This window comes from Erinaceus europaeus, chromosome 14 (assembly GCF_950295315.1).
Source record: "Erinaceus europaeus chromosome 14, mEriEur2.1, whole genome shotgun sequence".
NCBI lineage: Eukaryota > Metazoa > Chordata > Mammalia > Eulipotyphla > Erinaceidae > Erinaceus > Erinaceus europaeus.
Window position 1 is genome coordinate 43,965,297 of NC_080175.1, and position 23,415 is coordinate 43,988,711.

General features: G+C 45.7%; 2 protein-coding genes across 7 annotated transcripts in view; both read right to left on the reverse strand.

Annotated features, from left to right (window-relative positions):
• TBCD (tubulin folding cofactor D) overlaps nucleotides 1-23,415 on the reverse strand; it is a 176,579-nt gene that overhangs the window by 136,320 nt on the left and 16,844 nt on the right. For 5 of the 6 annotated variants that reach the window (XM_060171682.1, XM_060171679.1, XM_060171680.1 and 2 more), the window contains exons 3-7: nucleotides 13,120-13,217; nucleotides 12,272-12,373; nucleotides 9,649-9,795; nucleotides 7,350-7,405; nucleotides 3,839-3,971 (exon numbers count right to left, since the gene is read on the reverse strand). In XM_060171682.1, the coding sequence (XP_060027665.1) occupies nucleotides 3,839-3,971; nucleotides 7,350-7,405; nucleotides 9,649-9,795; nucleotides 12,272-12,373; nucleotides 13,120-13,217 (536 nt within the window). Of the gene's footprint in view, nucleotides 1-3,838; nucleotides 3,972-7,349; nucleotides 7,406-9,648; nucleotides 9,796-12,271; nucleotides 12,374-13,119; nucleotides 13,218-23,415 lie in introns of those variants that run through there. The other variant, XM_060171683.1, reaches the window with a different exon arrangement.
• LOC132532660 (ran-specific GTPase-activating protein-like) lies at nucleotides 17,188-18,645 on the reverse strand. The gene has a single exon (XM_060170973.1). It carries the CDS (start codon nucleotides 18,612-18,614, stop codon nucleotides 18,240-18,242), a length of 375 nt encoding a protein of 124 aa, XP_060026956.1. The 5' UTR covers nucleotides 18,615-18,645; the 3' UTR covers nucleotides 17,188-18,239.

Here is a 23,415-nt window from a genome sequence, read left to right on the forward strand (position 1 = left end):
CTAATGACGACAACAATAACTACAACAACAATAAAAAAAACAAGGGCAACAAAAGGGAAAGATAAATATATATATATGTGTATATATATATATATATATATATATATACATATATATATTTTTTTTAAGTGAGTGGTCAAAAAATGGTTAAAAACTGAACCAGGGACATGATTCAACAATATCACACGAAGGCAAGGCCCTAGGTTCAATCCCCACCACTACATGAACTAAGACCATAAACAGGAGGGAGGAGGAATTGTTTCTGTACCTCTTGATGGAAGCCATGTCCCTGAAGGGCCACAGTGGGTCAAGGGGCTCTAGAACATGCCAGGACTCCATTCATGTCTCCAGGCCCCATAGCTTTTTTTTTTTTTTTGCTTTATTTTTTACATATTTAATCAGAGATAAATTGAGATGGGGAGAGAGGGAGAGAGAGAGAGAGGAAGAAAGAGAGAAATGTGCAGACCTATTACATCTTCATAAAGCTTCTCCCCTGCAGGTGGGGACTGGGGGTTTGAACTCATGTCCTTGCACATGGTGACATGTGTCACCACGTGTGCCACCAAATGGCCCCAATTTCTCAGTATGACTCATGGCAAAATAGCTGAGACTATATTCATACCCAAACAGTCCATCTAAAGCCCAGCTGCCATCCATCACTAGAGCCACCCAAAACCTCAATACAGAGCCAGGGCCCATGACACCTCTGTCCCCATCATATAGCACATTTGCAGGGCTGGGAGACAGCTTACCCAGCAGACTGCACACATCAACATGCACAAAGACCCCAGAAGCACATGGGAGCACCACACACAGGGGAAGAAATTTCACAAGTGGTGGGGCAACAAAGGGGTGTCTCTCCTCCCCACCTCTGTCTCCGTCTGATATCAGGGAGGAAAGGGCCAGGGGCAAAAAATAACATTTTTTTTAAATTGGTTTAACACTGATTTGTAATACTGTTGTTGTTTTTTTAAGATTTTATTTATTAATGAGAAAGATAGGAGGAGAAAGAAAGAACCAGACATCACTCTGGTACATGTGTTACCAGGGATTTTACTCAGGACCTCATGCTTGAGAGTCCAATACTTTATCCACTGCACCACCTCCCAGACCACTTGATTTGTAATACTGTAAGCATTCAGAAGTACAATGTCATAATTATATGTGTGTGCACAACCCACACACTGCCATGAAGAAACAAGTATTTAAAGTATTAGATTTTCTTTGAAACCTTTGAAAAGTACACCCAGTAAAGCACACACTTTACCAGACAGGAGGACCCAGGTTTGAGTCCCCAGCCAGCACAGGAGAGCACCTGCACAGGGAAACGCCACAAGCAGTGGAGCTGTGTGCTCACTCCCTCTCTACCTCTCTCCCACCTCTAACCTTCTAAGAAAGAAATGAAAAAATTCAAAGAAAAGAAAGGAAGGAAGGATGGAAGAAAGGAAGGAAGGCAGGGAGGAAAGAAGGGAGGGAGGAAGACAAGGAGGGAGGGAGGATCCTCTGGGAACAGAGAAATCACACAGGAACAAAGCCCCAGTGATAACCCTGGCATTCAAAAAAAAAAAAAAAAAAAAAGGCCTCAGAGGTTAGTAGTACATGAGCACAAGGCTGAATTCCTACATGCCACATCAAAAAAATGTTTTTTAACTAAAATAATAATAATAGTAATTTTTCAGAATCAATAAAACTATTTTTACATCCCAAGAGAGCAGCCAGAAAAAGGCACAGGTTGGGGGAGTGCAGGTCTTCATACCCAAGAGAACTAAAGAAATGTGGGGTCAGGAGCCTACTCTGTCAGTATGACACATGGCCTGCCACACATGTGGCCCTGGTCAGTGCTACGGGAGCTCCACAGATAGCAGGTGGGGTGGCACTGTGTTGTCTGTGTGTCTCAGGAAAATAGTGGCAAAGTAGTCCAATGAGGCAACTTGGGGGTGCTGCACATGTGTGAAGTCCTGCGCTCACTCCCTGGCACTGAATACAAAAGAAAATATTGTTCAAATGCATACATTAAAGTTTAGACTGACACTATTGGTAACAGAACAGTTATTCAGCCTTAAAAAAGAAATGAAGTTCTGACACAAGGACAATAAGGATGAACCTTGAAAAGATGCTCAGGGAAAGCACCCAACACAAAAGGTTACATACGACTCCTTTTATGTAACATTTCACAATAAGCAGTTCACTGGGACAGTCAAAAGTGAGTTCACAGTGGGGAGAGGTGGGGAGTGGTTGCTGATGGGGACAGGGTTTAGTTTAAAAGTGAATAGAGGGCTGAGGAGATAGCATGGTGGTTCTGCAAAAAGACTCCCATACTTGAAACTCTTTTCTTTTTTTTTTTTTAAGATTTTATTTATTTACTAATGAGAAAGATAGGAGGAGAGAGAAAGAACCAGACATCACTCTGGCACATGTTCTGCCGGGGATCAAACTCAGGACCTCATGCCCGAGAGTCCAAAGCCTCATCACTGCTCCACCTCCCAGACCACGATTAAAACTCTTAAGGCCCAGGTTCAATCTTCAAAACCACCATAAGCCAGAGCTAAGCTGTGCCCTGACAAAAAATTAAATGAATGAATAGAACATTCTGGAACCAGACAATGGTAATACTTGTCCAAACTTATACTATACCAAATAATGACTGAATTTTTTTTGTATTTATTTATTTATTTATTTCCTTTTGTTGCTTTTATTGTTGTTGTTATTGATGTCATTAGACTGAATTATTAATACATGCTTCCAAAGAGTGACTTATTTCTGGCATGTGAATTATTTTTTTTGTTTTGATTGAGAATAGTATATAGCAATACATGAAAACAGTACATAACATCACTTTTATATTACAGAGTGGAAGGAAGCATGATCATTTCTAGTCCTGAGATAGTCTCACTATTCAAATGGCAATCCCAGCTGTAGCCAAAGGCATCATGAGTAGAATAAAGTGACAGAGCCTTTCCAGGGGAAAGTCCAAGCTCGCTCCCTAAGAACCCAGGTGGCCATAGACCCCTCACCACCTCCTCACCTCTCCCCGTACACAATGCCCACCTCCCTGTGCCCACCTCACTTCTGCAGGACCAATAAGGCCTCCTACACCCAGTGAGAGCAAGCAGGAAAGCTGGCCAAGAGGGTGACTGAGTCACAGGCCCCAACGCTTCCACTGACAAATGGGCGGCCCACATGCCCTACTCTCCTGACAGTAGGCCGCCAACCACCACAGGTTCAGAGTCAAGGGCAAGAGCTGGCTTCACTCACTGCTATAAGGCACAGCGGGGCAGCACTGTGGCCAGGATGGCCTGGGACCCCTGGGCACTGGGGTAGAGCTTGCTCCTGCCACCCTGTCACTGGGGAGGGGAGGGTCAGGCAGCCCCACCTCAGCAGCTTCACCCTCTTCCCCCACCTTCCACCATAGCTTCTTGGTCCCTCTACTGGCACAACACAGGCATTCAAAAGATGAGCAAAGCAAGACAGGCCCCAGGGGCACTCCTGAGGTGGGCTCTGTGCTGACAAATACCCCAACCTGAACCCCCAAACCAATCATTTCATGGGAGCAGGTTCCACAAATGATCCTTTAACACAATCAGCAGCCAGAAGGTGTGAGGAGGCTACTGCAAGCTGCTGGGGGCTCTGCAGACACCAGCGCCCCCTGGTGACAACTAGCAGGGTGCCTGACTTGGAGCTGAAACTACAGGCTCACCCCCATGGAAGGTAAGGAAAGCAAGCAGGGCAGGAAGCCCACTGCCTTGACATTACACCCAGCTCCCTGTGTCCTGCACCACTATCTGACAGATCAGAGTGGGCTACCTCCCCACTACCTCCCTGGGGTGGGGGTGCTCACCAGGGCCTGCAGTGTCCCATCCATGGCAATGACGCCCTCGATGGTCTGGAAGGAGGAGTGGGCTAAGGTGCACAGGCTCCAGTCCAGGAAGCAAGCCATCTTCTTCTCCCTGACATCAGGTCGTGTGACAAACCTGCCAAAGGGGACCATGTGGTGGGTGACAGCTCAGGGGGGACCCAGCCCTGGGGACTCTCTCTGCTGGCCCCAGATCCAGGAAGAGTGTTCTCTCGGCTGTGCACCCCAGCCCCTGCCAGGGGGTGGCCTCCCATACCTCCAGCCTACCCACCACTTCAGGGCAGGTCCTAGCAGACGCTACTCAGGGTTAGGCTCAGGCCCCCACTCACCCTCAGACACAGCACCCCACAGGGCCCACCACTGCTCACCAAAGCCCACTCCTCAGCCAGACACAGCTCTCAAGCCCTGGCCCACCAGTAGGACCCAAGACCCCCACTTGCCACAGTCCCTTCTCCACCCTCTGCACCCACAAGATGACTCCCAGCTCCCAAGCTAATGTCTGGGCTCTTACTCCTTCTTGGCCAGCCCTGCGCCCAGTCCCAGCTCTGCCAACTTCCCTCCTTGGGGAGTGGCTCTCAGGGTCCCAACATGGAAGACAAGCTGCAGTGTACAGGACCCACAGATGAGAGGATGGAGGAAAGCAAAGGGCTTGGGGAGAGCACTGCTGTCCAAGGAAGTGATCAGGGCAAAGACAGGCAAGGGCTGACCATGTGCCCTCTGGCCAGGCAAGCAGAGCACCCTGGGAGAGGAATCAGGCCCAGCAGGCAGCACCTGACAGGCCAGGTAAGGATGAGCAAGGTAGGGGGCACAGGAGCCACACCCAGTGTGACAGCACCTGGGGTGCACAGCTGTGGGGGAGGTCAGACCACGCAAGCAAACAAACACTACAACAATAGCAGGAACCTCACTCCCTCTCAAGGGGCACCAGACACATACACAGCCCGCAGGCATCTCCACCTGCCTACTCCGCTCACCCTCTAGATAAAGCTCAAGGCCCTAAGACCACCAGCCACCAGGGATTTGCATCAAACTTTAGGACGTAGGTTACAAAGGAAGTTCACTGCTACATCCTCTTTGTTTCAAGGGATCTGGTGAGGGAGACCCAGAGCCATTTAAAAGTTGTGCTTTGTAGGGGGCACGTGGTGGCTCACCTGGTAGAGCACACACATTACCACATGTAAGGACCCTACTCAAGCCCCCGCCCTTCACCTGCAGTGGGGGGAGCTTCACTAGCAGTGGAGGAGTGCAGCAGGTGTCTCTCCTTCTTTAAGAGAGAAAAAGGGAGGGAGGGAAGAAGCTAAGACATCGCCCCACCACCAAAAAAAAAACAAAACCAAAACCTATGCCTTGTGGACTGGAAGGTCAGCAGTGGAAGAGCACAGGACTTGCAAGCACAGGGCGCTGAGTTCAATCCACTCTTCATTTCTCTCTGTCCTACCCAACAACAACAATGGCAACAACAACAACGGCAATAATAACAAGAAAAAGAGCAATAAAATGAAAAAATGGCTTCCAGATTTGTCATGGAGGCACCAAGCCCCAGCAATAACCCTGGAGGCAAAAAAAAAAAAAAAAAAAGACTGCCAGAGGGAAACTTAATGGGTATCATACAATGAAACCAAGCATCCTTTTGAAGAAAGAATGCTCATCTGGTGAGGAAGGAAATGTTCTGGGAGGAGTGGCGGATGGTAAACCTGGTTAAGTGCATATGTTACAATGCGCAAGGACCCAGGTTCAAGCCCCTAGTCCCCACCCACAGGGTGTGCTTAACCAGGTGTGCCACAGCCTAGCCCTGATCTGACTTTACAGTCAAACCAAAAAGAGCTGCTATTTGAAGCTAATGAGATTAATAGGAATGAAGGCATATTTTCCCACTGAAGAGCTCCTATAAAGAACATTGTAGGAAGTTGGGCGATTGCGCAGCGGGTTAAGCGCACGCGGTGCAAAGTTCAAGGACTGGCGTAAGGATGCCGGTTCAAGCCCCCGGGTTCCCACCTGCAGAGGAGTCGCTTCACAGGCAGTGGTGAAGCAGGTCTGCAGGTATCTATCTTTCTCTCCCCCTCTGTCTTGCCCTCCTCTCTCCATTTCTCTCTGTCCTATCCAACAACGACATCAATAATAACTACAATAAAACAAGGACAACAAGGAATAAATAGTAAGTAAATATTTTAAAAAAGAACACTGTAGGGCTGGGGAGACAGCATCATGGCTCTGCAAAGTATTTTTGTGCCTGAGGCTCTGAAGTCCCAGGTTCAATCCCTAGCACCACTATCAACCAGAGCTGAGCAATGCCATGGGATCTCTCTCTCTCTCATTATTCTCAGTATCATTCTCAATAAAACAAAGTATTAAAAATTAATAAACAGAAGGCTTGAGTGGCCCAGGAGGTGGCACAGTGGATAAAGTATTAGATTCTCAAGCATGAGGTCCTGATAACAATCCCCAGCATCACATGTGCCAGTTTAACACTCTGCTTCTCTTTTTTCATTAATAAACTTTTAAAAAACAATAATAAAAGTACACTTGACATCAGTTTCTCATCAAGAGACAGAAGACAGGCTGACAAAACAACTCACATGGACAACAGAATTTGCTTTATCATGCACACAACCCAGTTTCAAGCTTGGCACCCACACACACCCCTCCCCCACCCCTCCCTCTTTCTCTGCCTGTGTATCTAAAAAAGTCAGCCAGGAAAAATGAAGCCCCAGAGAAAACCAAAAAAATGAATTATACTAAATTAAATTAAAATAAGGAGAGAGAGACAGAAGGCCTGGCTGAGGTGAAAACTTGCAGACTGAAGGGGCAGGCACAGCCCAGGGACACACGTGCAGGTACAGGCTGCTCCTGCATCAGAGGAGGACACACACACACAAGACTCCCCTTCGGGGACCAGGTGCAAAGCGCAAGGACCGGAGTAAGGATCCCAGTTCAAGCCCTCAGCTCCCCACCTGCAAGAAAGTCGCTTCACAGGCAGTGAAGCAGGTCTGCAGGTGTCTATCTTTCTCTCTTCCTCTCTGTCTTCCCCTCCTCTCTCATTTTCTCTCTGTCCTATCCAACAACGAAAATAATAATATTAACAACGATAGACAACAAGGGCAACAAAAGGGAAAAAAATGGCCTCCAGGAGCAGTGGATTCGCAGTGCAGGCAACGAGCCCCAGCAATAACCCTGGAGACAAAAAAAAAAAAAAAAGACTCCCCTTCACACCCACCCAAACCAGACAAGTGTGGGAAACAGAACCCCCCACTTTTCCCAATCACAGTACCCACCCTCCTTGATCACACCAAGAAAGTTGCTCCACAGCATGAAGTCAACCTGGTAAATCGGCATTTTTACTGCTGAGAACCAGCCTACAAACTGTGCACCAATGACCAGCAGATGGCACCAGAGGGTAGGGTCAACAGTCTGCCCAGCAGGAGGACAGTCAGACTCACAGAGCAGGACACACACAGAACACAGCCATGACATACATGGGGGGCAAGCCAACACTTACTTGGACACAAGGACAGCAGCTGCATCTCGGGCCTTGTCACTGACCAGCAAGTAGGACTGTAGGAGAGGACAGAAAGCAGGTGCCTTGAGAACCCACATTGTGGTGGTGCCCAGCCACCCACACCCAGAGCTCCTCCAGGCAAAGCCTGTAGGTAAGTGCCTGCAATGCCTGCGATACACAGAGGCCATCTTCAGAGAAAGGTCTGAGCCGTGTAAGTTGCCCCCCCCAGGAGATTGACCCTCGAGTAAGCAAGCGCCTGACCTGCCCACGGTCTACTCTCACATGAGCACAAATTGCCACATGGGGTCACAGCCCCATGAAACACACACTTGTTGTCAAAAAACAGCAGAAAAACTCTGACAGAATCACAAAGCTGGAGAACTGTACCTGGCCCCTCAGAACTCCTGTACTCAAAGTAGAAATCCCACTCAAGTGTGTGGGCCTGGGTTCAACACAAGGGTAGCCTTTGGAGAACATCACTGTCTACACAAAGTGAGTACAAACTCCCTTCCCCTTAGCACCCTGCCTGGCACACAGGTGTCAGAAGACCCCTGACACTTCCAACACACCTAGGGACAAAATGCCCATCTCAGCGAGGAGACTTAAAAAATCAGGTACAATAAAGATTGAGGGAAGACCCCTACTTTCTGACAGACACCCCACAGAAATGGCTAAGGAGAAAATAGCTCACAGTTCGGCAGTTAGCAAGGCCTTGTTCAAACAGGGCAAAGCACAGGAGCAGGGCTGGTAAGGAATCCCAGGTCAGGACCCATGGCTGGTGTTGAAAACTCTACTGTCACTCAGGGGCACCGGGCCAGGGGCTGAGATCAGCCCCTGAGTGTCAGCAAATGGGGCTAGAGAGATAATTCACCTGGGAGGGTGCCTGGCTTGCCATATAAACAGGCCAGGTTCCAGATGCCAGTACACCACATGGAAGTACCACAGCACCAGGGTAAGATTCAGTGCTGTGATGTCTCTCCCTGTCTGTCTGGCTCTCTGAAAAGGCTGCCTGGAGAAGTGAAATCACATGTGTGAAGCCCCAGAGATGACAAAAGCCAAGTGTGAGCAGAGAATAGGCTCAGTCCCAGAACTAGGAGTCACGATGCCCAGATGACACTGCCTGCTCCTGAGAAACATAAGACGGGGACAGCAGAGGGTCCAAAGAAAAGATATGCCCCACAGAAATTGAGAGATAATAAGTGTGTCATATGTGAAACCATTCAAGTTTGGGGCACTTCTTTGTGCAGTAGCATCCGCTAGGACAACAAGCTATAACAAACACATGATATTTGCATCAAGAAAACTTGGAAGTGTTGTAACATATCACTGGAACTTGAAAGATTTTTAACTTAATGCTTTTCTTGCTTCTCTGCTTCTCATTTTCTGGTTTTCCTACAATAAGCATGTATTATTTTTATGTTAAAAGTTCAGGGCTGGCAAGATAGCTCACTTGTATAGTGTGCTGCTTGCCATGTGTATAAATCAGGTTTCAGCCTGATTCCCACCCATAGGGGGAGTGTCACAAGCAGTGAGGCAGTGCTTCAGCTATCCCTCCTTTGTCTTCCTCTTTCCCTCTCTCTCACCCTGCGTCGTCCTCTCACAAAAACAAAAAAAAAGAAAATGACTGCTGAGAATGGTGGAATCATGCATGCACCAAGCTTCAACAAAAAGCTTAGTGATGGGGTTGGCGTTAGTGCACATGGCGCAAAGCACAAGGATAGGCACAAGGATCCCGGTTCGAGCCCCCAGCTCCCTGTCTGCAGGGGAGTCGCTTCACAGGCGGTGAAGTAGGTCTGCAGGTGTCTATCTTACTCTCCCCTACTCTGTCTTCCCTCCTATCTCAATTTCTTTCTATCCTATCCAACAACAACAGCTATAACAACAATAACAACCACAACAAGGGCAAAAAATGGGAAAAATAGCCTCCAGAAACAGTGGATTCGTAGTGTTGGCACCAAGCACCAGTGATAACCCTGGAGGCAAAAAAAAAAAAAAAAAATCACTTTAAAAAACACCTTTATTTCTCTTATTATTACTCCCTGGAAACTTCCATGTCATTACATTTAACTCACCATCTGCATTCTCAACAAGTGAGGCTTGTCGAAGGTGTCTTACTCTATCCTAAGAAGAATGATAATATTAAAGTTGGATTTAACAAGAAATTTGACTTCCTGAAGGACAAGAGCTGCAAGTAAAGATACACTCAGCTGTCAGAAGTGCACCTAAGTGAACTAGCAGCAGGGCAGCAGGAGCCTGGAAGAGGACACGTGTTCAGCTCATGAGCTGCATGGTCACTTACCTCTGCTATCTGGAGGATCCGGTCCATTGTGGACATTTGAGACTGGCCAGGCTGAGTGAGGAGGTTACCATCAAGACGTGAAAAATCGAAGGGGATCAGGCACGTCACAGAGAGCCACAGCAAAAGCATGTAGCGGGTCTCCCATGTCTAGAGTTGGAGAAGAATGGGTTCTGTGTAAAGGACAGTGGCACAGGCATACACCTTTAGGCAGACCTGCTGCCTCCCCAGCCATACCCCCCAATGCCCTTAAAATGCCTGCACCCCTGAGCTGGGGTCAAAGTCTTCCTCGGCTCTTCCCAAGTCCATCTAATACCCCCAGAGGCTCTGTCACATAGGCTCAGCCACCACTGCCAGACAAAAGGAACAGCAAAGTAAATGAACAAAGTCCTAATATGTCAGTCTAACTGCTGCTCTTCAGCATAAGCAATGGACCTTCTGGAAAACAGATGAAGAACTACAAAAGAAAGTCTTCAGAATAAAAATAAGATAAAGACAAGATACCACTTTTCTCCTGTGAGAATGGCATACATCTGAAATGACAACAAGATTAAATGCTAAAGAGGTAGAGGGGGTAAAGGAACCCTCCTACACTGCTGGTGGGAATGTGAATTGATCTAACCCCTGTGAAGAGCAGTCTGGAGAACTCTCAGAAGGTTATAGATGGACCTAACCTATGACCATGCAATTCATCCCCTGGGGATATATCCTAAAGAACAAAACACACCCATCCAAAAAGATCTGTGTATACCCATGTTCATAGCTGCACAATTTGTAATAGTCAAAATCTGGAAGCAAACCAGGTGTCAACAACAGACGAGTGGCTGAGTAAGTTGTGGTATATATATATATATATATATATATATATATATATATATACACAATGGAATACTACTCAGCTATTAAAAATGGTGTTTTCAGCCCATCTTGGATGGAGCTTGAAGAAATCATATTAAGTGAGATAAGTCAGAAACAAAAATATCTCACTTATAAAAAGAAGTTGAAAAAAAAAGATCAAAAGAGAAAACACTAAGTAGAACTTGGACTGGAGTTGGTGTATTACACCAAAGTAAAAGACTCTGGGCTGAGGGGTAGGGGTGGAGCTTCAAGTTCTGGAACATGATGACAGAGGTGGACCTAGTGGGGGTTGTACTGTTATGTGGAAAACTGAGAAATGTTAATGCATGTACAAACTACTGTATTTTAGTGTCAACTGGAAACCATTAATCCCCAATAAAGAAATTTTTTTAATTCTAAGATAAAAAATAATAATAATAATGTTAGTAACTTCCATCAAAGAGAAGTGCCCTTACATAAATCAGGGTGGCCCTAGAGTAGTCCAGGACAGGAGGAGTGGCCCTAGAGTAGTCTGGGAAAATGATGAGAGCAAGACACAAGGAGTGCTGGCCTAGACTATGGAAAAAGCAGGCACTTCCAGGGACTGAGAGCTCACCTGGTGAAGCACACACTTGGCCATGAGTGAGGACCTGGCTTCAAGCTCCCAACCACTACCACTTCATGAGAACATCTAGCTACATAAGAGAAGCTTCACAAACAGTGAACAGTAGAGCATATGCTATGTCTCCTGCCTCTCCCTCTCTCTCACCTTCTATCTTAAAAAAAAAAAAAAAATTGGAGCCCACTGGTAAAAACAGTAATAATAATAATAAATAAATAATAACGCAGAAGCAGGTACTCCCAAGGTTCTGATAACACACAACCCATGGCTTGACCACACTCATACGAGGCAAACCCAGAGCCTGAGCAGGGCGGTTCTGTGCCTGGGGCCTATGCCGAGGCCTATGCTGAGGCTGCTGTCCTCCTGGGAGCCTGCATCTGTGGAACACGCTCAACAGAAAATACTCACATGACCACCCCGGTAAGAGCCTGGGCCCTGGGCTCTAGTCTCTGGACCACAATTCACACATCACAATTTGCCCGGGGTTCCGCATGCATGTTGTCCACTTGCAGGAAGCTAGAAGCCTGCTCCTGCTCTCCTCTGCTTTACTGTGTGTCCTTTCCCTCCGCTGACTCTGCTGTTACTAACTCACATGAGAACAACCAAATGCTCAGTCTTTACAAGTCCCATGGAGCTACCAAACCTAATCGCAGGAGTCCCCAATATAGTGATGAGCAAGCTATAGAAACCTGCATGTGTTAGATCGCCAAACTGTTTGCACACGTTTTCCTTTGTTACAAAAGGCCTAGGGTGGTGGTGCACCTGGTTGAGCCCATGTTACAAAAGGCCTATTAAAAAAAAAAAAAAAAAAGCAATTTGGCAAAGAAGATAGCACGGTGGTGATGCAAAAGACATTCATGCCTGAGGCTCTAAAGTCCCAGATTCAATTCCAGGCACCACCACTAACCAGAGAAGTGCTAAAAGCGTGGAATGAGAAGAGTGAGTGTGCCTGTGTGTCTACAACCGCACTGTGAACCATTAGCCTTCCCATAGAAAAGAATAATGTTCTTAACTATGAAGAAAAAGGCCACAGGACAAAGGGGGGAGGGTAGTGGCATAAAACAGCATGCTGAGATCAAATGGAGGGCACAGGGCAGTGAGGCCGCCCATGCAGGGTCAGAGCAAAAGGGAAGAAAGCAGAAAAGAAGAAGGGGGCTGCACACTCACTTCATGATCCTTTGGGTTCTGATCTGTGAACATATCCAAAACGGGCAGCACATCAGCTACTTCATGAGGAAATAAACGAAGAAATGTTTTATATCCTCGGACCTATCAGATTAAAACAACATTGGCCCGTTATATAGACAGACAATAGGAAAAGCATCATCTTCTCCCTGTCAGCAATGTCATGACCTGGCCACCCACTCAGCAGAGAAGACGGCACTGAGCCCAGTGCAGCAGCACAGCCGGCCTCAGCACGGGTCTCTCTGTCTTTAATCAGTTCACTACCAGTGTTCTGTCCCAACTGATCTTAGATGTGGTTCATCAGAAACACAGATCATGTTACACACAAAAAATTTGGCTTCTTCTATTGTACACGGTGGCCCTCTGGCATTTATAAGGACTAAGTCCCCCAAGAACCTCAAAGGCCTCCAGATGCATTAAGGCAGCCCCTTAGCGAGGGCCACTGTTGTTTTTCATGTAAAGGACTTTCCTGTGTTAGTCATCTCTGCCCCCCCACCAAGTCCTTCACTATCTAGAAGGTGTCTGAGCTATGCAAACACAAAATGCTAAGCATCTTGGGCATCCATTAGTCAAAGGGCCCCTTCATCCCCAATACATGATAAAAAGAAAAACACCCTAAATAACAACAATGGAAAAAAGATGGATGCCAGGAGCAGTGGATTCGTAGCACAAGCACTGAGCCCCAGCGATAACCCTGGAGGCAAAAATAAACAAATATGAAAAATGCCCTTAACTTGGGTTTGAGAAGCATCCCTCCTGTGAAACAGCATTTGGAAGGTAACTTCTGGACCAAGTGTTCTTTCAACTGTAAAGTGTCACATGAACATTACCTTGGTGATGATATAAAGAAACTTAAAAGCCAGGTGGACAAGGTCAGCTGGAGAGGTTTTATCCCGCACTGTATCCAACAGTAAGTTCATCATCCACTCTAAAGAGAAAACACGAGACATTTGCCATAAATATCAGTATGTTATTAAAACGAAACATCACGGGCCAGGAGACAGCTCACCAGGTAGGACACAGACCTCACTATGTGGGAAGCCCTCAGGTCAAGCCCTGGCACCACATGGGAGTTGCATAATTCTGGAGTGGGGGTTCCAGAGATGATGGAGCAGTACTGAGGTGACTTTCCCTCTCCTTCCCCTCTAAGAGGAAAAGAATAGGGACAAACTGGCTCAGAATGTGGTGGAATCACTTATGTGAGGTCCTGGCACTGGGGGCAAAAAGAAAGTAAGGCTGTTATGAGCCAGCCCAAGTGTTCACTCGGATAGTGCACTGCTTTGCTATGTGAGTGACCAGGTTCGAGCCCAGGCCCCACTGCAGATAAGAAAGCTTTGGTGCTGTGGTCTCTCACACACTCTCTCTCTGTTTGTGGGGGGGAGGGGAAAAAAAGGAAGAAAAATGGAAAGAAAGAGAGAAGGAAAAGAAAAAGTGCTTATTAAGAAGTGTGAGAACAGACGGTAGAGTAGCAGGTTAAGCACACGTGGCACAAAGTGCAACAACTGACTTAAGGATCCCGGTTCAAGGCCCCAGCTCCCCACCTGCAGGGGAGTCCCTTCACAGGCGGTGAAGCAGGTCTGCAGGTGTCTGTCTTTCTCTCCCCCTCTTTCTTCCCCTCCTCTCTCCATTTCTCTCTGTCCTATCCAACAACAACGACATCAATAAATACAACAAAGGGCAACAGAAGGGAAAATAAATAAATACTAAAAAAAAAAATTTTTTTTTAAGTATAAGAATGGAGAGTCGGGAGGTAGCACAGTGGATTAAGCTCACATGGTGCCAAGCGCAAGGACTAGACTAAGGATCCCAGTTCAAGCCCCAGGATCCCCACCTGCAGGGGAATCGCTTCACAAGAGGTGAAGCAGGTCTGCAGGTGTCTATCTTTCTCTCCCCTCTCTGTCTTCCCCTCCTCTCTCCATTTCATTGTTCTATCTAACGACAACATCAATAATAACAACAATAATCACTACAACAGCCATAAAAAAGGGCAACAAAAGGGAAAATAAATATAAAAAAATTTTTAAAGTAAGTGTAAGAATAGTTTGATAATAGGAAACCAAGATATCAAGACAGAAAAAGAAAAAAGACTTAACAGGTTCTGAAAGGGTGTTAGATTTAATATAACATTCATTCTTGCTTCTAAATTGCTGGAGGGGGGACAGCTCATCCCACAGGTCTTCTTATGTGTATGGTCCTGGGTTCAAGGCCTGGCACCACATGGGAGCACTATCAGTGGGACCAGATGAAACAGTGTCATATTCTCTCTTCTCTCACTAAAGTGAAGAATTAGCAATGACCCTGGGAGGCCAATGAGCAGTTTCAATATTCACAAGACCCTAGGTTCACTGCCTGGCACCACAAAAAAAATTAATAATTAATACCCCTTTTTTATTGTTGTAGTTTGTTGATGTTGTTGTTGTTGGATAGGACAAAGAGGAATAGAGTAAGGGAAGACAGAGAGGGGGAGAGACAAACACCTTCAGACCTGCTTCACCGCCTGTGAAGCGACTCCCCTGCAGATGGGGAGCTGGGGCCCCCTGCAGGTGGCGAGCTGGGGCCTTGAACCGGGATCCTTATGCCAGTCCTTGCGTTTAGTGCCACCTGTGCTTAACCGCTAGGCTACCGCCCGACTCCCATTAATACCCCTTTCTTACGAATTGGTTACAAGGAAAAAGAATGGGGGGGAAGCACAGGTGGTAGCACACCTGGTTAAAAATACATATCACCTGGAGTCGGGCAGTAATGCAGTGGGTTAAGCGCACGTGGCACAAAGCGCAAGGTCTGGCTTAAGGATCCCAGTTCAAGCCCCCAGCTCCCCACCTGCATGGGAGTTGCTTCACAAGCGGTGAAGCAGGTCTGCAGGTATATATCTTTCTCTCCCCCTCTCTGTCTTCCCCTCCTCTCTCCATTTCTCTCTGTCTTATCCAACAACAACAACATCAGTAACAACAACAATAATAAAACAAGGGCAACAAAAGGGTATAAATAAATATTTTTTTAAAAAAGTACATATCACCAAGTGCAAGGACCCAGGTTCAAACCTCCACGCCCCACCTTCACAAATGGTGAAGCAGATCAGCTGGTGTCTTTCTCTCTTCCTATCTGCCATTTCCCCTCTCAATTTCTCTCTGTATTATCCAACAAAATAGAAGAGAGAAAAGAAAAGAAAGTCTGGGGTGTGCTGAATGCCTAAAGTACCAACTGCCTTATTTAAATGCCATGTACAGGAAGGTGCCTTGGAAGGTACTTGCTCTGGCACGCACATGACTCAGGTGTGAGCACCCAATACATCCCACGAGAGCACCACTGAACTGGAGGAAGTCTTGGTCCCTCTCCCTTCCCATCTGTCTATTTTTACCTGGAAAAAGTCAGCCTCAGGTAGTAAAAGTGTACATGTGTGATGCACCAATGACAAAATAAATGACATCAATAGAGCACTCCACCCAGTGACAGAGTCTTCCCATGAGCACACAGAACTTTGATTAAACTGAAGGTATGTTAGCCCGTGTAGATTTGTCTGTTTCTGTTGCCACAAGTGTTATTTCTGGTCTGGGCGCCAGCACTATGAATCCACTACCCCCAGCAACCATCTTTTATTTTATCTTTTCCTTTTTTTTTTTTACTAGATAGGACAGATAGAAACTGAGAGGGGAGGGGAAGATATAGAGGGAGAGATAGAGAGACATCTGCAGACCTACTTCCACTTGCCCCCTTCTTCAAACCCAGGCCCTCACCATGGTAATAATGTGCATTCAACTGGGTACGCCATTACCCAGTCCCCAGGCCATATAGTTTTAAAGGTAACAAAGAAAGAGAACATAGTAGTTCTGCAAATACCCCCTAAGGTATCAGAAAGAACACCAGACACCACCAGAAGCCAGAGATGAGCAGTGCTGATGAATAAAAATATTAAAAAAAAAAAAAATTTTAATATATCACAGTAAAACAGAGTAAACTATAGGAGCACAAGACACACCACCAAGTGGCTAAGATCAGAAAGAATAGTGATACTGAGTGAGGATAAAGTGGGTGGGACCACTGGATTCTCATAGACTGCTGGTGAAAATATAACACGGAGCAACAGTGTGACAATCTGTAAAACACACAGCACACAGCCCTGCAGTTCCACTCACATAGTAGCAGGAATGGAAACATGGGGCTGGGAAATGGCTCAGCAGGTAGAGCGTACACCTTACTGTGTGAGGGGCTGTGGGTTCTAACCCTGGTGCCATATGGGAGCACCATGATGGTGCCAGGCAGACTGCCCGATGGTGGAGTGGTGCTTTGCTGTCTCTCCCTCCCTCTCTCTTCCTTCTCACTAAGTATGGAGAATAAAACAACTGTCAGGATGGCTGCGTGATAGTATCACACACGCACAAGGTCCTCAGTTCATTTCCCTGCACAGCATAAAAAACTAAGGCAATGAAGTCCAGAGGTAGCTCACTCGTGGGGAATCATGCTGTGAGAATGGCCCTGGGTTCAAACCCCAACTCGAAAACACCACGAATGGTGCTAGGGAAGCTCCATGGATGGTGGAGCTGTGCTGCGGCATCTCTCCTCTTTGTTTCTCCCTCTTATTGTTGTGATGCAGTATACCACCGACCACAGGAAGTCTGGCATAGAGCTCAGCTGACGTCAGCTTCGGTGACAGAGCATGCAGTGATCTGTGCAGGCATACGGTGGACTGTGGGTGGACCCGCTCTGTGTGGGTGTACAAGGCATTGTGGGCTTAATAGACTCAAAAAGCACAGCCGGGAGAGTCGGGCGGTAGCGCAGGAGGTTAAGTGCACTTGGTGATTCGAGCCCCTGGCTCTCCACCTGCAGGGGGGGTCGATTCACAAGCGGTGAAGCAGGTCTGCAGGTGTCTTTCTCTCCCCGTCTTCCCCTCCTCTCTCCATTTCTCTCTATCCTATCCAGCAACAATGACATCAATAACAACAATAATAACCACAACAACGATAAAAATAAGGGCAACAAAAAGGAAAATAAATAAATAAATAAAGTATTTTTTTTTTAAAAGCACAGCCGGGGAGCTGGGCCATAGTGCAGCAGGTTGAACGCACATGGTGCAAAGCGCCAGGACAGGTGTTAAGAATCCTGGCTCAAGCCCCTGGTTCCCCACCTGGAGGAGGGTCACTTCACAAGCAGGTATGCAGATGTCTATCTTTCTCTCCCCATCTTCCCGTCCTCTCTCGATTTCTGTCATATCCAACAATGACAGCAGTAACAACAACAATAATAGCAACAATAATGAAAAACAAGGGCAACAAAGGGGAGGGGGGGAAGCGCACAGCCAGCCAGAAGTCCACTCTCTTTGGCTGCTGCTGCTTCTTCTGGTCAGAAGCATCGAGGTTCCCCAATGGCTACATCTCCTGGGAACTGAACATGTATGACTCAGCTAGCCAGTAAACTCTAAGACTCCCCTACAGCCATGACCAACTAATACCTCGGCTGGTAATTGTTTATCTCATGGGACTGAAGTTTAGATAACTATTTATGGACCTAGCGTATTCTTAACCCCTGATGATAATTGCTTATTTTGCAGTACCTAGATATTTGCCATTTACCCCTGTATCACCCTAATAAAGCCTTGAATTGGGGAGTCGGGTGGTAGTGAAGCAGATTAGGCGCATGTGGCACAAAGCACAAGGACTGGTGTAAGGATCCCAGTTCAAGCCCCTGCACCTTTTCCCCACCTGCAGGGGAGTCAGTTCACAGGTGGTGAAGCAGGTCTTCAAGCCTTTTTTTTTTGGGGGGGGGAATTCAATTCTTTATATAAAACCTTTGTAAAAACAAAACAATAAAAATAAACCAAAAAAAAGAGGGGCAGGGCAAATTTTTAAAAAGAAAAAGAAGGAAATGAAAGGAAGGGAAAGAGAACAAGGGAAGACAACTTATTGCTTCTCCTCCTCTGCTTTCTCCTTGTTCTCTTCTGGTTCCTTGGTCTCCTTCACTGACTGAGCTTCAGCTTTTCCACCACTTTCTCAGCATTATCATTTCCGCTCCCTTTCTTTTCTCTTTCTTCAATCTCTTTCCTGCATTCTTCAAATTTTGTTTTGAATTTCAGCACATTTTCAGCACTCAGGAAGCAGATGGCCAGCAGCTCTGGCTTGGGGCACTCATCGGCAAAGTCGGCACGGGTGTTCCAGACCCAAGCACGGTCACTGCCCACATTCAGCTTCAGCTCCATCCTTGCTGTGATGTAGTGGTTGGCACAGATTTTCAGGGTCTTGTCCCTTCTCATGAGGAGGCGGATGGTCCCTTTCTCCTTATGCTTGAGAATCTTGACATCCCCTGTGCCGTTCTTTCCATTCTGGGAGATCATTCTCTGAAGAGAATCGAAATAACTTTGCCCGCATTTTAAAAAGCTCCTCTTCATCTTCCTCTAGCATTTTAATTTCTTGCTCAATAAGAGAGACAATGGGCTCAAATTGGGGGTCATAGTTGGACTCATCTGCATTCTCAGTGGAAGTGTCATGGTCCTCATGGGTGTCCTTGGTGGCAGCCACGGGGATGCGGCAGTGGTGGCAGCTCAGCTGGCTCGGTTGTTGGCTCCGCAGCCTCTGGGAGGCTGGTCATAGCTCCTTCTCTCCACACCTGGCGCTGGTGCTGGCACCTGCTTTCCACCAGCTCTTCCCTCTGCCCCGAGAACTGAACCCCGACCCCTGACCTTGGCAGCAGGAAATGCTGCAGTTCTGCATGTCTATCTTTTTCTCCCCGTTTTCCCCTCTTCTCTCCATTTCTCTCTGTCCTATCTGACAACAATGACATCAATAACAACAACAATAACTACAACAACAATAAAAAGACAAGGGCAACAAAAGAGAAAATAAATATATAAAAAAGAATAAAATAATGGTTATGCAAATGCCTGAGGCTCCAAATCCCCAGGTTCAATCCCCCATACCACCATAAGCCAGAGCCTAACAGTGCTCTGATTAAAAAATAAAAATAAAATAATAATAATAAATAATAAATTTTTAAAAATGAATAAAAATATGAATAAGAAATAAGATAAAGAACCTGAAATGTAACTGGCATATCGCACCAAAGTAAAAGACTCTGGGGTGGGTGGGTGGGGAGAATACAGGTCCATGAAGGATGATAAATGACATAGTGGAGGCTGTATTGTTAAATGGGAAACTGGGGAATGTTATGCATGTACAAACTATTATATTTACTGTTGAATGTAAAACATTAATTCCCCAATAAATAAATAAATTTTAAAAAAAGAAATAAGATAAAATAAGAAATAAAGCCTGGAATTATTTAAACCTACTCCAAGCCATCTCTCAGCCAAATCCATTACGTGCCGCAGCCAAACCCCCTTTTAATTTTTAGTTACAACATCTTATCTCTAAATAAAGTGTTAAAAATGAAGCCATAGGGGAGTCGTCAATAACAACAATAATAACCACAACAATGTTAAACAAAGGCAACAAAAGGGGAAATAAATAAATAAATATAAAAAAATGAAAAAAAATTAGGCCATAGAGGTCACTGAGCAATATCCCACATGTGCAAACCTTGGGCTCAATTAGAAATCTCTTTTTTTTTCAAAGAGAAGAAAAAAGTGAACTCAATGGTGTGGCTGGGAAAGCGCTCAATTGTCAGAGTGAGGGGCTCTCATGCCTGAGGCTCCTGGTTTGAGCCCAGCATCAATGTACCAGAGTGGTACTCTGGCTTCTCACTCTCAATGTGAAACTATGGAATATGAAATAATAAAAATACTATTTTTAAAGTGCACTTTCTGGTATACAAATTATATCTGAATAAATTGTCACTTTTCAGGCTGGGGGCATGGATAGACTGGCCAATGTCTACATCCAGGAGAGAAACAAGTAAAGAAGACAGAATTCCCTCCTTCTGCATCCCAAAAAGAATTCTGGTCCATACTTCCTGAGGGAGAGAATGTTAGGGGAAGATGACCAGAGGGCTCTGAATTCCATTTCCACTGGGATACCGAAACTTGTTTTTATAACACCACCGAAAGGGAAGAGAATGTGGAAAACATCAGAGGAAGTCAGGCACTGCTTCTCTTATCTGTGAAGGAAGAGGAAAAAGGACACTTGGAAGCAGTTAAAGGTGTAGGTGTTACTTAGAAAGGAAGTGGAGGCAAGACAAATATAGATATATAGATGTATAGATAGATGACAGATAAATTTAGATATATAGCCAACCCGTATCTGTGACCTTGGGATAAACATTGCTGGAAGGGACGAGGGACACACAAAACTCTGCTCAGAATGGTATAGAATTCCACCCCATTACCTTAAATGTTGTAAGTCATTGTTAAACCACTAATAAAATGTTTTCAAAAATATTTTATTATGTTTATTTATTGGATAGAAATAGCCATAAATAGAGAGGGAAGGGTGATAGGAAGGAGAGTCAGAGAAACTCACGCAACACTGATTCTCCACTTTCAAAGATTCCCCTGCAACTGAGGACTGGGGGACTCAAACCCAGGTCCTTGCACAATATAACATGTGCACTCCAGTAGCACAGTGGGGTAAGCGCAGGTGGCGCAAAGCACAAGAACCAGAATAAGGATCTTGGTTCGAGCCCCTGGCTCCCCACCTGCAGGGGAGTTGCTTCACAAGTGGTGAAGCAGGTCAGCAGGTGTCTATCTTTCTCTCCCCGTCTTCCCCTCCTCTCTCAATTTCTCTCTGTCCTATCCAACAACAACAACATCAATCATAACTACAACAATAAAACAACAAGAGCAACAAAAAGGAATAATAAATAAAAAATATTTAAAAAATAACATGTGCACTCAACCAGGTGCGCCACCATCTGCCCCCCACTAAGCTTTTTATAGTAAAATAGAAGATAAAAAGGAAGATAAAAGAAACTTCAAAAAGTACGTTACCTTTATATTTTTTAAGATGTTACTTTTTGTTGTTACTTTTTGTAATTTTTTTATATTTCTTTATTTTCCCTTTTGTTGCCCTTGTTGTTTTTTATTGTTGTAGTTATTATTGCTGTTGTCGTCATCATTGTTGGATAGGACAGAGAGAAATGGAGAGAGGAGGGGAAGACAGAGGAGAGAGGGAGAGAAAGATAGACACCTGCAAATCTGTTTCACCGCTTGCTTGTGAAGCAACTCCCCTGCAGGTGGGGAGCCGGGGGCTCAAACGGGGATCCTTATGCCGGTCCTTGTGCTTGGCACCATGGGCACTTAACCCACTGGGCTACCACCCGACTCCCGTTGTTGTTACTTTTTAAACTGTGTGCAAGCACATAAATATTCCCTTGCTGTGTTGCCATTTACAAAGTATACAAAATAAATTTTTACTTTGCACTACTAAGAAAACAGAAAATGTTTTACAAAAATTAAAGATAAAATATACTTAGAAATAAACCAGGAGGCTGGGTGGTAGCGCAGCCGGTTAAGCGCACATGGTGCAAAACACAAGGACTGGCATAAGGATCCCGGTTCAAGCCCCCAACTCCCCACCTATAAGGAGTCGTTTCATAAGTGGTGAAGCAGGTCTGCAGGTGTCTGTCTTTTCTCCCTCTCTGTCCTCCCTTCCTCTCTCGATTTTTCTCTGTCCTATCCAACAACAAAGACAACAATAACAACAAAAACAATGATAAACAAGGGCAACAAAAGGGAAAAAATAGCCTTCAGAAGCAGTGGACTCGTAGTGCAGGCACCGAGACCCAGCAATAATCCAGGAGGCAAAAAAAAAAAACATATTTTTTTTTAAAAAAAATTACTTCCAGAAATTGCCTATGGGGGCCAGGTGGTGGAGCACCTGGTCAAGCACTCATATTACAGTGTACAAAAAAGACCCAGGTTCAAGTCCCTGGTCTGCACCTGCAGGACAGCTTCACAAGTAGTGAAGCAGGGCTGCAGTGTCTGTCTCTTTTGTTCTCTATCTCCACCTCTCCTCTCAATTTCTCTGTCTCTATACAATAATACATAATATATAACAAAAAAATTCAGTCAGAAAGGCCAGGCAGGGGGGTGGGTGGTGGCACACCTGGTTGAGCACACACGTTACCATGTGCAAGGACCCAGGTCCAAACCATGCCCCCATCCCTACCCACAAGTACCGCAGGTCTCTTATTTTTCTCTCTCCTTCCTTATCGCCCCCCTCCCCTTTTTTCTGTCCTATCAAAGAGAGAAAATATTTTTAAAAATGGCCACCAGGAGCAGTGAATTTGTAGGACAGACACCAAACTTCAGTGGTAACTTTACTAATAAAAAAGAAAAAGAAAGATAAATAGAAAAAGAGAGAAAGGAAAGGAGGGAGAGTAAAGAAAAGGGAAAGTTCAGTCACATAGACATTGAATCTCAATATGTCAATGTACAAATTTAAAGGAATTCCAGTGGCCTCTGGGAGCTAATTCTGAGCCTGCGCCGGCAGGAAGAGATCCCAACACCTGCAGCAACAGAAGCTGAGGATAACGGCACATGGTCAGAGACTTGACCTTCAGACACTGGTGTATGGACCCACAGTTGGATCATAGTGTGGAGAACCTTCAGAAAGTTCTATGATGACCTGCTGTCACGGTGATATGATGATACACACCATGGCTTCCATTCCTCAGACAGTTAACTCCAAAGAGAAACCCACACTCTTCAGAGGTGAAGATGAGGACTCCACAGTTTTCTCAGAAATGAACAATCTCTCGCAAGTGAGATAATAACCACAAGTGAGGACCAAGGATGAAAGATACAGATGGCAATCAGATTACATATACAGATGGACTAAACAAAGTCAATGTATATCTTTCTAGACAGTTTTCTCTAATGAAGACTCGCATCTTCAGCAGCAGAGACGGGAACTCTAGTTTCCCCTGGATTGGACCAGCCCTTCATGAGAATGAATATGAAGTAGAACATTCTGCAGTGGCCTGGCTACCTACACAAATAAGACTCCAGCTCTCATTCTGCAGCAAGGAGACCAGGAAATCCAGCCAGTAGTTATCCATCCAGCCTACTCTCTACAAATGAAACATACAGGAAGTCAGAGCTCAGGAGTCAAACTAATGCCTTCTACACGATTAACTCTCTAGGGCTTGACTGACACCTGAGAACATCTTGAATATTCTTCCCCAATACCAACAAGGACCTGTGGAAAGCAAAAACGCACCCCTACGCCACATGGGATGAG